Source organism: Conger conger, chromosome 18 (genome assembly GCF_963514075.1).
Source record: "Conger conger chromosome 18, fConCon1.1, whole genome shotgun sequence".
In the NCBI taxonomy this organism is placed as follows: Eukaryota; Metazoa; Chordata; class Actinopteri; order Anguilliformes; family Congridae; genus Conger; species Conger conger.
In genome coordinates this window covers 9,787,992-9,804,879 of record NC_083777.1, presented here as the reverse complement: position 1 = coordinate 9,804,879, position 16,888 = coordinate 9,787,992, and the positions used below count along the sequence as shown (strand labels likewise).

General features: G+C 44.4%; 1 protein-coding gene across 2 annotated transcripts; it reads right to left on the bottom strand.

Annotated features, from left to right (window-relative positions):
• Positions 1-3,272: 3,272 nt before the first annotated feature.
• On the bottom strand, positions 3,273-16,179 carry b3gnt2b (UDP-GlcNAc:betaGal beta-1,3-N-acetylglucosaminyltransferase 2b). 2 transcript variants are annotated; one of them, XR_009706370.1, is made up of 3 exons: positions 16,063-16,179; positions 6,004-7,387; positions 3,273-4,727 (listed from the first exon to the last, which is right to left on the bottom strand). XR_009706370.1 is itself a non-coding variant. In XM_061227935.1 (2 exons), the coding sequence occupies exon 2, from the start codon at positions 7,367-7,369 to the stop codon at positions 6,173-6,175; it is 1,197 nt and encodes a 398-aa protein (XP_061083919.1). In that variant the 5' UTR covers positions 7,370-7,387; positions 16,068-16,179; the 3' UTR covers positions 3,273-6,172. The 2 variants fall into 2 exon arrangements, 1 of the variants encoding a protein (XP_061083919.1); XM_061227935.1 differs by having other exon boundaries at positions 3,273-7,387; positions 16,068-16,179.
• Between the last annotated feature and the right edge of the window lie 709 nt (positions 16,180-16,888).

Here is a 16,888-nt window from a genome sequence, read left to right as displayed (position 1 = left end):
AGGAATACCTCATCAAAATCAGTTGAAGATAACCTTTAAAACCTGCAACGCACAGCACAAGTGACAAAGCTGACAAGCAGAAAAGTTATCACCTGACAGCCCATATAAGATGAAAATACCCCATTTCAGCAGGACAGCGGACTGACACACACACAGACTGGGCCAGACATCTCCTCACCTGCAGCTGTTGTAAAGCTGGAAGGGAGAGAGGGGGACAGGTTGAAGCGCCTGAACCTTCCGGAAACACGGCAGGCTCTGGGGTAGAGACAGGGGCCCTGCGTTGCCCAGGGAGACGGTCATTGTGATCCTCTCTGGGTGCTTCCTGCACCTGGTCCCCGGCAGACTGAGGGCTTCCTGCACCCGGTCCCCGGCAGACAGTGCTTCTGTGGGTCTCTGTCTGCGGGTCTCTGTCTGTGGGTCTGTGGGTCTGTGGGTCTGAGGGTCTGCGGGTCTCTGTCTGTGGGTCTCTGTCTGTGGATCTCTGTCTGTGAGTCGCTGTGCAGCGAGCTCCCTGCTCTCTGCCTGATGCTCACCAGTGCGGCTGAAAGCCGAGTGAGCATCCAAACCGCTGTGTGTGCTGCCCTCTGCTGGGGGTTTAGGGAATGTTTTGAAGATTTGAAAAAGACTTCATTTTTCATGGGAACTGATGGGAACATATAGTGATGCATCTAAGGACGATGATGATGATGACTGTGAGAATGTATTGTGCTTATGTCACCTTTCATCTCAGAAGCTCAAACGCTTACAGTATTGGGGGGAGGGGGACTAACATCTAACAGCAGCAGTGGGCAACCCCCAGGCAGACAGTAAAGGGGGAAAAAAGCACAACAGGAGTAATGAAAGAACACACTGAACAGTGACATGAAGCTTTGTTTCACACTTCCTCCTGAAACTAACAAACAGCAGTATTTAACTGAAGTTATTTTCATGTTTATGTTATGCTTGATTACAATGGAGTCGCAGATGAGGAAAGGCTGTAGGGAAGACCGGGGCACAAACTAACGCGGGGCATTTTTTTCATGAAACTATCAAGCAGAGACTGTGAACCACACAGGAGTACAACTAGCACAGCCGGGGCATGTTGAAACTGTGTTCTAACATGCCTATTATAAATGCATCAGCCACAGTAACTTCTAATTTAACGTTGTATAATCTGTGTATACAATGCATTACAGTAGGCTCCAGAATTATTGGCACCCTTAATAAATACGGACATAATATGCTGAAAAAGAAAAAAAAGATATATATATATATATACAGTTATTGACATAAGCTTTATTTTCCAACAATCCATTAATGATTCAATGGAACCAAACAAAAAAATTGTATTTCCCCAAATAAGGATCCACAATTATAGGCACCCCTGGCGGCTATGACAAGCCATGAGCAAGCCATAGTATGACAGCCATGAGTCTTTTCCTATCATTTGTGATGAGATTAGTGATCATATTTGGAGGGATTTTTGACCATTCCTCGATACAGAACTTTTCAGAATCATTTAAATCGTTGGGATACCCTCCTCTTCAGTTCAGACCACTGGTTTTTCCATGGGATTCAAGTCTGGAGTTGGCCATTAGAGAACATGGTTGTTGTTCTTACTTAACCGTTTCGGTGTGGATTTTGATTTATGTTTGAGTCATTGCCCTGCTGGACAATCTACCTATGACCAAATCTGCTTCCAGATTTTCTGCCAAGACTTTCTGGTACTTTGTTTAATTATTTGTGCCATTGATCTCAAAACATCAGTGACCCACCACTTCTCCTTGTATACATTCCATTTTGCCACCAAACATGCTGACACTTTCTATGGCCAAAATGTTCAATTTTGGTGTCATCTGACCATAGCACTCTCTTCCAGTCATAATTCCAATGAGGTTCTGGAATTATAATAAATAATTTTGCATTTCATAAAAAAATGATCAATTATATGGATAATAATTCTGGAGCCAACTGTACACATTCACTTATTCCATTAAAACTCTCTTATATGCATGGGCTGGAAATTCTACTGGGAAACTACAAGGCTAAGCTGAATTTAAAGTATCTTTTAAAATCAAATACTTCCATACATGCCATTCTGTCTGTAGGTACAGAAATGTATTCACCACCAGGGGGCATAATCATTTAAATTACCTGATAATATTAGATTTGGATGAAGGAAAGTTTCACATTTGTATTTGACTGTATATGAAATGGAGATTTCTTTTTTTCTTTTCTTTTTTTTTAAGTTTGGGAATAATTCATGAGTGCATGTTGAGGAACGGGGAGGATAATTTCACTTTGTCAGATACTTTAGCTGACCTATTTGTGTTTTGGAGGGAGGTTTATGAAATCCTCATTAGTGTTTTATAAGGTTGACTGGAGTGTTTTCATAATCACTAAAAATGAGCCAAGGTGGTTATGAATTATTCAGGAATATTCCAAAATCATCGGACGGAAAAAATATAATCCTTGCACACAGAGCCGAGGTTACTATAGGGTGGCACTTCCTCTCTAGATGACAAGGGTGGGCCAGTTCCCCTTTTGGTTTGTTCATCGTCTGTACTCCCTTGCAAAGCAGGAAGTGGATCAATCACAGGCGCTGTCGTAATGTGAACACCCACATGCCAAGCACCGGAATGACCGAGACACTACTTCTAGAACAGCATGACAGACAGGGAAACATGCAACACCCATTCACAGACAAGGAGGAAGAAGTTTGAAGGTCATTTCCAGCTCAAACTAGTATCTCGTGCCCTTACTTGCAGGTCTATAACACAAACAAGGTTAAACAAAAATAATATTCACACAATCGTTTCCTTAATGTAGCAAAACCTGCAGGAATGTAGGCTCCTATTTACCCGGTTTCCTAGGCAAGTCATTAAAAGGAATTACTGTAGGTTCCTCATAAATATCAGCTTGTTTGAAAAGTGAGCATAAACAATAAGTGAATATTATAACAGAGAGCATGGGGCAGCTGTGGGAGACGTGGGGCCCATTTCTAAGAAGCACTTAGATGTTAATGTGTGGGAGTGAAACATAATGGTGAAGAAATGAGGCTTGTAATACAGAGGTAAATGCCTTTCCAACTCCCAACTGCCATTGTAGGCACCTTACACTGAAAGGGCGTAATGTCAGTTAAAAACATACTTTGCCTATTCCAAACTGTATACAAAATGTAGAAAGAATTCAGAAAGCTGTGTGCCATCACAGGTTATTTTCGTTTTTGTGGTGTTTGTGTCCGTATACCAAATATTTTTTAAAAGGTTGAAAAGATGCACCCATTTCACCACTTTATCACAAAACAAAATACACTTTATTAACAAATAATTAATCAAAATCATTGAAAAGGCACAAAGAAATATCAAAATTACAGACATTCTCACACACCACAAACTGTACATTGAGGGGCTTGCAGAGAGCAGACTTCTAGGCAGCGGATTCTACAGAAATACTGACCTAGATCAAAATAAATAAGAAATCCAGACCACCAGTCCCAGACTGTCATGGCCTCTTCACTGTCAGCGCCCATTTTGGGATAACTGACAGTGAAGAGGCAGACAGACAAAATGGCCATTATTTTCAGATTTGAACCGTGAGGCGAGAAAAGTACAATACACTATGCACCTGAGCAACGTTTTAGTGAAAGGTTTGTTACAACTGTACAATTAAAAAATATATACGCAGAGCAAACATGCGCATCTCTCTCGATTAAGAGACTGCAGCTGCTTAAGTACTTTCACAAAGGCACAAACGGGCGGTGGTCAAGATGACTTGTGGGGTTTCCCCCACATCATTAACACCAGACGGTCCTCGCCGTCAGATAAACGAGGTGTGGAAATGCAATCATTGGTGCACTTTGACAACAGAGCGCACAAACAGAACAGAACAGAAAACAGAACGTATTCTCTTACTCTCGTTTTCTTTCCTTCAGCGAAATCGTCAGAAAACGCAACAAAGCGGAGATGGAGGCAAAGAGCAGTCGCCCTTCTCAGGAGAACAGAAGGGGCGGATGCACGCGTCATACAGTATGTAAGGGAGTCACTTTATGGCTTACGCGCGTCTCGATATAAAAGGGCACAGTCAGAATGCAAAATGCAGTCGAAAAGACAAACATCTGCTGCCAAGAATTACAAGTAATCAGTTCTTACAATACAAACAAAAACACACAAAGTGTAAGCAAATACTGCTGTTTTCGATCACTTTGACGTTTTACATTAACGTCACAATTAATTTCCCCCAGAGGAAAATGTGGGCTGACCATTTCTTAAAGTTACTAGTTTTCAATTCAAAGACTAATGTCATATTAAAAGCCTGAAATTCTGGTACCATTCAAAGTAAATCCTATTGAAACATTTCCGACCTCTAGGTAGTCAGAAGACGGGATGTATGGCTGTACGTTTCCTGGAATTTTAGTACAGACAGGAAACTTAAGTCAGCAGTTCTCATTTTACTTCACAAACAGCATGACTGCCTGGACTACATTTCAGTTACATATGCACATGCACACGCTTAGTACAGCTTAAATATTTCTTACAACATGTAAACATTTACCCTACGCAGACAAAACCATTACAGCCTTTTTTTTTTGGTTTTAAGCTGGCAGGTTTATACATATGTTTATACATTATATATGTCTGAGACCTGTTCGGTTCTACTCAGCAGGAACAGGGCGGTCCGACAGAGAACGGAGTCTGAGGGCCACATGCTGATTGACAGCTCCAGTGTACAGAACAATCATTGCACCCCTGAAAAAAGAAAACAAACAAAAAAATAAATAAACTAAAAAAACTAAACTATTAAGGTGTTGTACTGCACCCGTCCAGCAGGTGGTATTCAGTCACACGTGTGAAAAGTGATTTCCAAACCTACTACTAAGACAAAATAACCTTGTGAGACAGAGACAGGGCTTGTCAAGAGACCAAAATACTGATCAAGATCTACAGTGAAAGGTCATGCACAGACACTGCATTTCTCCAAGAGACAAAAAAAACAGGTAATTGTGAAGGATATCAGGTAAACAAAACATCCATCCAGAGCAATAGTCAAAAAAGCCCTGTTAGGGAAACTTAACAGGTTTTAGCAGTGATATTACGAATGTGTACATCAGCACAATTCCAGAAATAATCTGGGGCAGTAAAAAAATTCAGGTATCAAGAAAATCTTATGAAAACATTTTAAAAGCAGATTAAAAATGGTTACTGTCAACTGCCCCGAAATATTTCTGGATTTGTGCTGACGTACACATTCGTAATATCACTGAAATCCTGCGAGTTCCACCGAACAGCCGTCCGTATATAAACGCTACTTTAAACTCAGCAGTGCCTTCATGTGCAACTGGGGGCCCATTAAATACTGAAATGGAAAAAGGCACTGCAGTCAAATTCCTGACGACATTGACCTTTTTGGACCTTTTTGACCGACATATTCTTCAGTAGCAGCTTTAGGGGCATTGCATTGGTTTATACCAACACAACACGGAAAGATCCAGAATGTGTTATATCAGGCAGAGTGTTTCCAGAAATCCCATTTTAATTCCAACGGCCATACTGCAAACTTCATTTTCACCTTTCTTTGTCCCCAGTTCGTGTCGGTCATAAAGGTTGTAGCATCATAGAACACAAAACAAGAAGCACCAAGTAATCACCACTAGAGCCGAAGGATAGCCATCATTGTCTAGAAGCTTCTCGGCTTGGTGCAAATCTAACACTGTGCGTTGGGTGCTTTCCCAGAACTGCCAAATCGGTACTTAAGGGATTGCTTCTCAAGATCCAGCAAAGTACATTTTACCGAGCCAATCTCTCTGTAACATGGCAACAATCAATAGCACATCTCAAAAGGTGGTATGAAATGAGAGAATAACATTAAAGTGAACAGATACATAAATAACATGAAAGCCAAAATGAAATATTAAAATCTACATTTTTAAAAACGGTTTGCGTTACTGAGGAATTGGGGTGAAGTCGGGGCGCTCTTGACACTTTGAATCAATACGCTTGCCGTAAAAAGGTCCAGTCAACTCACCCAGTACTTCGGCCTTTGAGAGATAAGGGGACAAAAGGCAGCACAATAACAGAACAAAAACCAACAATAATCCAGCTGCCGACATCTTAAGTCACCATCGAGTAACAGCGTTCCTGAATCCAGCCGTCTGTAGCTCTGGTCTCCGTCTCGTAACAAACGCGGCAGCTGCCTACTGGCAGTTGAGCTTGGGGTCCTTGAGCCAGCCCCAGATTTTGATCATCTCCTGAGGAGTCCTGCTGTGGACCAGCACCAGGCCCTTGTAGGCGCAGGGGTTGTTCCTGTACTTCTCCTCGATGTCGAAGGTCCTGAAGCCCTTGTGCTTCTCCGGGGCCAGGCCCAGTGTCCTCAGGCACATGCCCGTGTAGACGTCGTCGATGGGGTACAGGGCCACCTGGCGGGTGGCGTTGCGCAGGCGTAGAGCCAGGTCCCCCGAGTAGAGGAAGCCCCCTCCGCCCGCGTAGGGCGGGTACTGCCCCACGAACATGCTCTCCGGGATGAAGTACTTCAGCTTCTTGTCGCGGTGAGGCCCGGCTTTGGTGATCACGTCCCCCACGAACAGGTCCTTGGCCTTGGCCGGGGCCAGGCCGCCCAGGAAGTCCAGGATGCGGTGGGTGTTGACGAAGACGTCGTCGTCGCCCTTGAAGACGAAGCTGGCGTTGGGGCACCGGAGCTGCATCCAGTCCAGGAAGAGCACATCCTTCACGGTCAGGTTGAAGAAGGAGTCCCTGTAGTCCCACTGGAGGATGTCCCGGTGCAAGGAGGTCTCGTACCGGAGCATCTCCGACAGGTCGGGGTGGTGGTCCACCCCCGTGGTGTTGCCGAGCAGGAACACCGTGACGACCGTCCGATTGGCCACCAGCCCGGCCTGGCCCCACGACTCGCGGATGGCCTGCCTCCGGTCAAAGTGGGGGGCCAGGGACTTGACCGCCAGCAGCAGGAAAGGCGGGTCCTGGCATATGTGCGGCTGGTCCACCAGCAGCGGGTAGGACCTGCAACTCATGTAGAGCAGGAAGTCTTTGAAGCGGGCAGGTAGGGAGTTGTAGTCCTTCACCAGCCGGGTGACGGCCATGTTGGGCTCACAGGACCCGAGGTCCTCGGTGGCGTTGAGCCAGTCGGGAAAGGCCACGCCGGTCCCGTTCTCCGCCACCAGGATGGGGTTGTGGGCGCGGTCGAGCCGCTGCTGTTGCTGGTTCCAGTACGCCTCGCTGTTGGCGCCCTGCCTCCAGAAGCGCTTGCTGGGGACGCGCACCTTGGACTCGCTCTGGTCCCGCCCCCCGCTGCGGGACACCTCCACCACCACGTAGATGAAGAGGTTGACCATCATCATCAGGCCCAGCACCTTCACCCTCCTCCGCGACGCGTTCATCCCTGCGCTTGCGTCTGCCTGAGGAAGGAGGAAGAGGAGAGAAGCAAAGCCATGAGCGAGGGCCGAGGAGGGGAGCGCTTCTGCTACCTACACACATTTGCCTTCCACCACTTTCCAGTTTTTTTAAATGGCTCTCTGTTCATTTGCTTCATGCATACAATTTGCCCATATTCCTTGACGCGACAGTTGCCGGTTGCTGGGGCTACAGGTCAGTGCAAAGACCCAGCCAATGACGGCGAACTGAAGGTCAAACCTGAGAAAGCACAGAATTATCTTTCTACAACACAATTACTCTGCCAATTACCCAACTTTCCAAGTGGCTAAATTATACCACGCACTGCATTTATGAGCGATTACTGCATTGTGTGTAAACCGATGCAGAAATCATACTTTTAAAAAGGGTCTCGCATCAGTCTGCAGTTTTCCGACTAATCTAAATCACTGCGCTTTTCCAAGAGGGGAAGGACTTTTAAATAACTGGTGAGATTTTGCCTGACCGTTCTTGAAGATGCCTCCATTTGCTGGATTGTCTATTAGGTGCTTGATTTGCAGATGTTATGGTCCTTAAATTCCCGACTTAACACAACTTACATTCTATGTGACAGTATGACAGTGACCATTTGAGGCCATATTAATATGTACATTTCGGAAAAAACTGTAAAGAGTTGACGCAGATATGAACACAATCCTCACAATATGGCACATCCTCATAATTAAACAATTAATTCAATAATTGCCACGATATTGAATCAATGACCGTAGAATGTGAACCATGACACAGAACCTACAGATTCGGCTGTGGAAAAATAAGCACATTAACGGCCGGGTTCCATCGAGCAATACAAACATCCCTTCGCAATCAGGCTTTCATAATCAGTTTAATCTAAAATAAATCCTAATTTGCCAAGTGATAAAGTTCTATCAACCACTATTTTGCATCGGTCTTCCTGTTCTCATTTCTGCAATCTCATTCTAATTCAATCAATTCCGGCCATCCACCCCTTAAGATGAGCAGTTACTCCTCCATGTCTTCCGTCATCTCCACCTTGTTTGGTTATCTGCGCCTCTGCTTCCTCAATTCTGTGCAAGACTCTCTCGATCCCTCGCTCTCCCTGTCAAAAAGACACTTTGTGCCTGTGATTTATCTCGTCCTACGCCGGGAGACCGTCTCTGGCTCGGGCTGAAAGTCAGAAAGGAAAATCTGCCTCTTATGTGACTCACGCCGTGTTCATTTCTTTGGCCACTGACGTTCAGCTGTAGGTCAGACACGCATGTGCACAAAGCCAGCATGTGAGCATTTCTGAGTGCCGCTGGGTGGGATGAAAGCCTGCAGTTTGTACTGCAAAAAACTAAACTCTTGTATTTTACTTGTATTTTAAATTTTACTTGTCAAGCAAACAGTACCTTAACCCAAACTAATATTTTCACTTGACCGAAGAAGAAACAAACATCTTATGTATCATTACAATACAAAAATGTTCTGGTGTGCTGTCCTCTGTCACAAGCACCAATCTTAAAATAAGCATGTTGGGAAGAGGGGGTGAAGTACATTAGAGAAGTTAACACGCCCTTGGACTGACCTCTGAGGTACCCCGGGGGGTGGCCATGAGGGAACAGAACGGGCTCTGTCCAGGGGTGAGGCAACGTCCCGATTAAAACAAACACAGGCCAGACTGTTCCTCTGAGTGAACCACACAACCCTTAAAGCTGCTAAAGGTGCTCGTTCTACTGAGCATGCAAGTTTAGAGGCTTATGCTAATCCAGATTGTTCCAACTCCCCGATGCCAAAACACCCGTTCCACACGTGCAGATCCAACAAGGCGCCTGATGCTGGAAAACTTTAGTGTGATTCTCACTGTTATTTCTTGCACAATAACACGGATGTGAAATTCCTGAACAGAAATGGTTTCATGGATCCATGTTCCAGCACGAGCACCTTCTTCCCAGCGTTAGGGGAAAAATGCTAAACGGCCTCTTGAAATGTATTTGTTTGGGCATCAAAATATCTGTATGTCAACGGGGAAGGACTCGACAAGCAGAGGTGGGAAATCCAGGGATGAGAAAGTAAAAGTCCTGCCTTGTGTTTCTTCCACCCAGTAACTCACTTTAGTTCTACCTCCTGGTTGAAAAACTGTACCAACAGAAGACTGGAACAAAATATTGGAGACTAGTTACTTTCTGAACCTGGATTTTCCACCTACAGTATGTTCCACCTACAAGTAGTGTACTGATCTACTCTTTTTGAGGTGCACTTTAAGAAAAATATTTTGGCTGCCCAGGTCTTTGCAGTGAAACAACAAAAGCCTTCAGTCTCATTAATACAATCAATTTACTTTACCAGAGCAGTGCTTCTCAATTGCAGAATTGAGAAAGTAGTGGCAACATTTTTCCATGTTGACCCTGAGGGAGTGTGTTGTGCAGGATGGCTCTGTGGAGAGTGGTGTGGGGTTGAGGGTAGATTAGGCCTTTCCTCTGTACACAGGAGTACAGTATTTGGGGGGGGGTGAGGGGGCCAAAACAGCTTCTCCCCCAGCAGGAATCCCGGAGTCTCGCTGCCACCCGGAGCGTTGCCCTCAACATTAATGATTAACACACCGAGCTGTGTGCAAACAAACATCGCAAGCTTCTTCACCCCCAAACACAAACCAGTCAGGCCATGTGCTCCGACAACTGCATCACGACATGCAGACCCACAAATCAGACAGAAGAGAGCAGATGAATGATTTAATTTCATCGTCACCAACAAATATCCAACTGAAACCTACAGATTTACACCGGTGCCTTTTTCTTGAAGCACCACATAAATAAGAAGGCAGCGACTAGCCAAGACACAGAATGTGCTGCTTTGTCACCACGGTGACGAGGGACAGCACACTTGTTCAGTGGCAGGCAGCGTGCTAAACGTGGGAGAGAAATGCACAAGATTCACAATGCTTTTGGGGGAGTTGATATTTATTTAGGTAGAGGACACATTTACTGACGTTCTGGTTTGAACTTGGTGTGAAAGGACATTGATTGGAGGGGAACGGAAAATGTAAATTTGACATTAGATCGACATGGTACTACTACGCCCACTGGTACTCTAAATTAATCCTCAGGAAGTGGATAAATATCTTTCATGTGAAAATACACAAGCATTAGAATTGCATTACATTTTATGGAATAAATACTTTGAGGTGTTCGTATGGTTATGAAGTGACTGAACTGAGGAAAAAGTGAATTTTTCATTCTGATTTCAGCTTGTCTTTAAGGTTCAGAATTTGAGCCTGCAGCAGACATAAGACAGCGGTTGAATCCACAGGCACAGGAAGTAGCCTACACACAGAGACAGCACTGCACAGTGGAGGCACTAGAGTGGCACAGGTGGCCCCAGGGAGGGGAGTGTCTGCTGTGCACCAAGGAAGCAGAGCACAGCTGGTTGAACAAACTGTCATTACCCCGCTACAGTAAGACCGATCGCCGTTAAACACTCAATCAGCCGAGTCCAAAAGGTACGCAGAAACCAGCCTGTCCTAGCATCCGGGAGGACAAAAGGCACCTATATAATAAAAAATAAAAAATTTTTTTTTAAAAAAAACCTGTCCCAGCTTTCAAAAGGCCAATCTTTCAAGCGAACGAGAAGCAAAACAAAATGCAATCGAGAACGTGCCAACATGAGGGCTGTAGAAAAGCAGGTAGAGTAGCGCTAGCGCAAACGCTCTTCGTGTGTCAACACAACACAAGCTCCGTGACCAAACCCTGACTGAGGCAGAGCCGATTGGTCAGACGGTCAGTGCACAATGGGTCGCAGGGTCGCCTAAGGGCCGAGGGATTCAGTGAGGTTAGCCCCGCCCATCTCCTTACTCAAGTGTGACATTTCACTGAAGACACCAAAAATGGGAAAAGCAATACACTATTCAAAGGGGAAAATAAATAAATAAATAAAAAGATGATGTACTTCCTGTTAAGTTTGGGGCTGCTGACTGGGAGCATGAGAATGAAACCACCTCCAGTCTGAACCGCCTCAGAAGCAGCTTCAGCCCCATTTCACCTCTTGCGTTCGACACTAAATGAGGACCGTGGGCGCATAAACAACATTATCGGACTATAAAAAGGCCCAGAGCCAGTGCTGCTAGCCCACATATGGAGCCCTCTCACATTATGGTAAGCAGGACAGGCTGGCTCTCATGGATGAGACTCCCATACAGACCATTGGTCTCCAGGCTCCAATTAATCCACCGCCCTTCAGAGGCCCATTAGAAGGGAGAGGGTTCTCCAGGAAGGGCCGTATTGTGCACATTACCAAGCCGGCGATGACGCACCATTCCAGCGAATGCTAACCGTTTACAGCAGCATGAGTAATGTCCAAAATGCGGCGTGGCGAGGAGTGATCCTCCCACCGTGACGCAGAGTTTCGAGCGGTGTGGTCGAGCAGAGTCGCCGTCTAAGCGCGCTCCACACCACCGAACGACCGCGCGCACCAGGACGGGGGAGCCGAGGCGACGGGGGAGCCGAGGCGACGGCGAAGCGCCGAGCAGAATAAAAATGACACGGTGCTCTCGGAGCGCACACACGCACACGTGCGAGCTACTCATGATGATTGAAAACCACAAGACTTGTAATCTCCGAACAGCGGGAAGTATGTCGATAAACTCGTGACCCACGAACAGCGTGTTGCTAAAAACAAGACCACGAAACAAATGCAGACTGTACATCGTGATTAAAAAAAGGTTGAAGGCAGAATTGTATTTACAGACCCATACCTTTGCCCCCCCTGTCAGTTTGGGAGCACGCAGAGCCACAGACAGGCACGACAACTCTTGAGAAAGACAACACGGTCTACTGAACCCTTCCCTCCTTTCAAAGGAGAGGCCACGGCAAACTGGGTGCTACCCTGTGGGCTCAGCCGTCCCCAAATTGTGAAAATAAAAGTATTCTCCACGTAAGAGGTAAACAATTTAAAGGTTCATCCAAGGACAGGAAGTCTGAAATTGAAAACTACTCAAGTTCTCTTCTCAGGGAGGAAGAAAAGATAAACGACAAGATAACGCCTAAATACAGGAACAGGCAAGCCGGTGGCATTCTGGAAAGAGATTACGTTGTGTGCTGTGGACACAGTGCTGCACACGCCACAGCAGCGAGATGGAGAAATGCGATCATGCATTACTGCTGACGCGGTCACTGCACATCAGCGCCTCGGCCTCAGACGACACCGCCACCATCAGCAAAGGATCATGGGAACCAGGTTAAACATTACATCCAACATATGGCCCACAGAAGGGAGCAAAATACTGTAAATACTGGCCCACCGAATACAGCACAGGGGCAGCAAGGCCATTTTAAGACCCGGGTACGGGAAGGACACATCTTCCCTTCAAAGGAATGGAGTTCCTGAATATAGCTACATTGTAAATGTGACCAAGAAGTAGGCCTTGCTTCACCATGGCCAGAGCACTTTAGAAAGCAGACATTTGAGAGGAGTAGCTGGAAGCAGCAAGCAGGCCTTTTAGCACCACAAACAGAGAGGAAAACCCACAGGAGGACATTACATTAATGGCATTTCGGCAGATGCTTTTATCCAGAGCGATGTACAGTTGATTAGACTAAGCAGGAGACAATCCTCGCCTGGAGCAATGTAGGGTTAAGGACCTTGCTCAAGGGCCCAATGGCTGTGCAGATCTTATAGTGGCTACACCGGGATTAGAACCACCGACCTTGCGGATCCCAGTCATTTATTTAACCACTACGCTACAGGCCGCCCCGCTGGACCAGCAGCACAGCTCAAAAACCTTATTTGGCAGGATGGGAAGACCATTGATTTGGTTCATTAGTTGAGCAATGACAAAATGTACGGTATTACATGAACTGTGTTAAGTTGTTAAACAGTCAAACCAATGTAGGTAGACTGGGCCATACTAACTTTGGCAAGTAACAGTTCCGTTTGTTCAAATTTAAAAGCATGTGGGCGAGTGAAACCGCGTACTACTGATCAGTGTGACAAGGACCACAGAAAAGATTCTGGCTTTAGTGAATTAAAAAAAACTAATTAAAATCACGCTTCACTGAGTAGACAAAGTAACATTCTTGTTGTGGAATGTGTACTTTCACAGTCTGACCTCATGGAAAGCACACATTCTAGTGACATATCGTTCACGATACTGGAACACCTTGCTACAGCAGACGGCATGGAAATGTGACTAGCAGGGGAAGTTGCGTAATTTCCTTTGGCGGTGCCTTCACCTAAAGCACATTACTATTATTGAGCGATGTGAGATGACTAATACACTATTCCGGCTTCAATGATTCTCTATGAATCTCTCATCACTTCTTATTTAGGTGTTAAAATCATTCACACCCATCCGCTTCAATATGAAGAGCCAATGACCTGATCTAATTCTGACAAGACCAGAGTCTAAAAGAAGTTCCACCTTCTGAAGAAAAAATTATTTTTGTATACAGCTTGACAGAAGACTGGGGGGGTAACTATCATGGGAGTTGTAGGAGGATGGACTGTAACCGAAGCATGAGAACCACATTCATCTGCTGGGAGGCACTGCTGTGACCGGGAGCATGCAGTCACTTAAACCCAGAGTGCGCATGACAGAGTACATCATTACAGACACATTAGGATTCAAGCAGCAAGAATCATACCAGTATGGATAGTAATGCCACACACATTTAAGGTCAATATGGTCGATATTGGTTTAAAGTTGTACAGTAGCCCGAACAAGGCGTTTAAAATGTTTAAAATGAATGGACTCCCACTATTCTTAAACCTCAAATTTAAAACCGTAACCAAACGTGCTATATGCCAAAATCCCCCTACCTCCATTGCGATTTGATTTCTATGTTACCTTCAACCTCACACTGACAAGACCAAAACCTGTAATGAGACAAAACCCCATGTCCCTGGAGCAAATTTTTTTTAAAAAACAATCTTATAAAAATCAAATATAGAAAATATTATTTCAGGTTTATGATGTTTTCGGTTACATAAATGCAACTCTAAAGGAGCAACTCTATAACACTGAATGCCCAATGCCAGGTTGAAAGCTTAAACTGAAAAGATCCAAAATATAATTTACTACACACCGTTTTCTATGTTTTACATAGACATAGAGTGAAACAGTGAGCTGCAGTTCAGCGCACTAGGGCTATATTAGGCAAAAGTTCAGAAATGTCTCGATGTTGACCGAGAAATGTGGTTAATGATTTCACTGCCGTAGCACGTAATACAGTGCAGCCCTGACCGCCTCTTACTCACAAAAATACGTCTATAGAAAATAACGGTAATGTTACTTTGAATTAACTCTTTCGTAGCAATCCACTATTTAAAGTGCATCAATGCTCGTTTTGGTTTCGGCATAGTGAGCAGGCTGACTCTCCAAGGCACTCAACGTTACCGCACGCGCTTCACTTCCAAACCGAATCGGATGGTAGACGCATCATCTAAATCTATTATATCGATATCAGTACGCCAAATTATAATCGGTAATGCTGTATGGAGGATCAAATACTTTTGGAAATTGGCTATGAATAGTACAGTATAAATGTGTCGAGTTTCAAGTTAAAAGCTTTAAAACGATCCCGGTCGTGACCATAGCATAACCTTGTTGCGAACTTAGCAGTGCAATGTTAGTTCTTAAATTTGTCAGCTTACCTACCCCTTCAACACAAAACATCAAAACCCGACTTTTCCTAATTTCGCACATTCAGAAACTGCTACCTTTAACTTCCCTACTACATTATCGTGACCATTATAAACCTGGCTAACGTTACAGCAGCGCACCTTGTGAATAAAATTCTGACGCTAAAGTTGGCTTTCCCAGTCCTACAATGCCCAGTTAACGATAGAGGAGATATTCGGTCTTGTATGTTAAATCAATGGTTCTCAAATTCGATCCTAGGGAACCGCTGTGAATGCTGGCTTTTGTTAAAGCCAAATTTTTGGTCAATTAAGGCTGTTGAACACAGGTTTAAACTTATTAACACAATGCATGTTTGACTCGTCATCGTTGGATTTATCTTTGAATTCTTCGTTATCTACCAAATTGTTAGTTTTCGTGGCCAGTTGTCTATCACCAATTAGAAGCCTATTGATTCACCTCAGTTTTTGATCAGTTTTTTTATGCAGGCGTTTGCAAAATAACACAATAAGCACAATGTGAACATGGGTCATTTATCCTTCATGGAATGCATAGCCATTTTTAAAATGTGGCAAGAGAGGGTAAATAATCTCTAGAAGCATCAACCGCGTTTAACCAAGACAAAATTCACAGCTTGTTAAAATCCCGATATTGCCACTTTGGTAGGAACAAAAACCTGCATACACAGGGGTCCCCCCAGGACCGAGTCTGAGAACCACTGTGCCAAGTTACTTGACCGCGAAAAAGACGTTCGCTGAAGAGAAATTTAAACGAAACAGACAAACGATTACCGACTTTTACTTTGACTTCAGAATCAGACTGCCTATTTCATAGATGACTCACTATTTCAACGTAGTTGACTCCAAACTGCAGGTCAGCCAAGTTGTAAGTTAGCTACTTTCTAGTGGCGAACTGCATGCAAGACGCTGTTCTGTTTATTAACAAGCAAAGAACAAGCTGAACAAATAACACGTTGCTGTTTTCCACATAGCTATAGCCTATTGACTGGTCCAGTCTCACGTTTTCCGCATACACTTCATGTGCATATGTGAAAGTTATCATAAATACCTTACGAGTTAGGAAGAAATAATCCGCGGCAAGTCCAGCCAAAAGGAGACGGCAGCAACTGGCCAGCTACAACGTAACTGGTTTCTGTTCAGTCATTGTGTGATGAGAGAAGACAACCCCAACCACTCCTAAAAGCTCTGACGTCGATTTATAAATTCACCTAAAGGGGCGGGGTGTTTGTGTTTGTCATTGTGTAGCCTTTACTTTCCTCACTTTAAACTGAAACCGAACTGACGACAGATGTATACAAAGAGCATCAGCGATATTTAAACAACACATACCGTTATTTTCTAGAGTTTTGGTAGGCTATAATTCTCGTTACTCAACTTCAGAAGTTTCATTCGAACATGAGTGAAGAACCCTGACTCGAAGTAACCTCAGCTGAGTGTTTGTAATTTAAAAAAAAAAAACGGGGGTCAACCTCTCGAAATAGAACGGTCAAGCTGGGGAAAGAAAATTTAAAAGTGACCATGTGTTGCGGACAACCATTCGTGCAAGCGTTCTACAAAGCTTGTATTGAATTTGTCCTAACTTTCACAATGTTTGCCTGTGTTTGCTCACTTAAATACCACGTGTAAAGCAAAACTCACAGGATAGAGTTAATCAAGTGATGGCAAAATACCAGTTGGAAAACAAGACGATAAGGGACAGGCATATAGCCTACATAAAGAACAGACGCAAAGAGATTAGGCAATCTCATGTCTGATCTTTTGTGGGTCGGTGCTTTTTTTTTTTTAAATGTCTTGCTTAAGGGAGCACTATCATCAGTCTATGGACTGTTCAATAGATTCAATCGATTGAAGGGTTCAATTTCAGAGTAAGGGCA

Bases quoted from the DNA above. Each gene is read 5' to 3' on its own strand.
- b3gnt2b (XM_061227935.1), bottom strand. From the start codon at position 7,369: ATGAACGCGTCGCGGAGGAGGGTGAAGGTGCTGGGCCTGATGATGATG.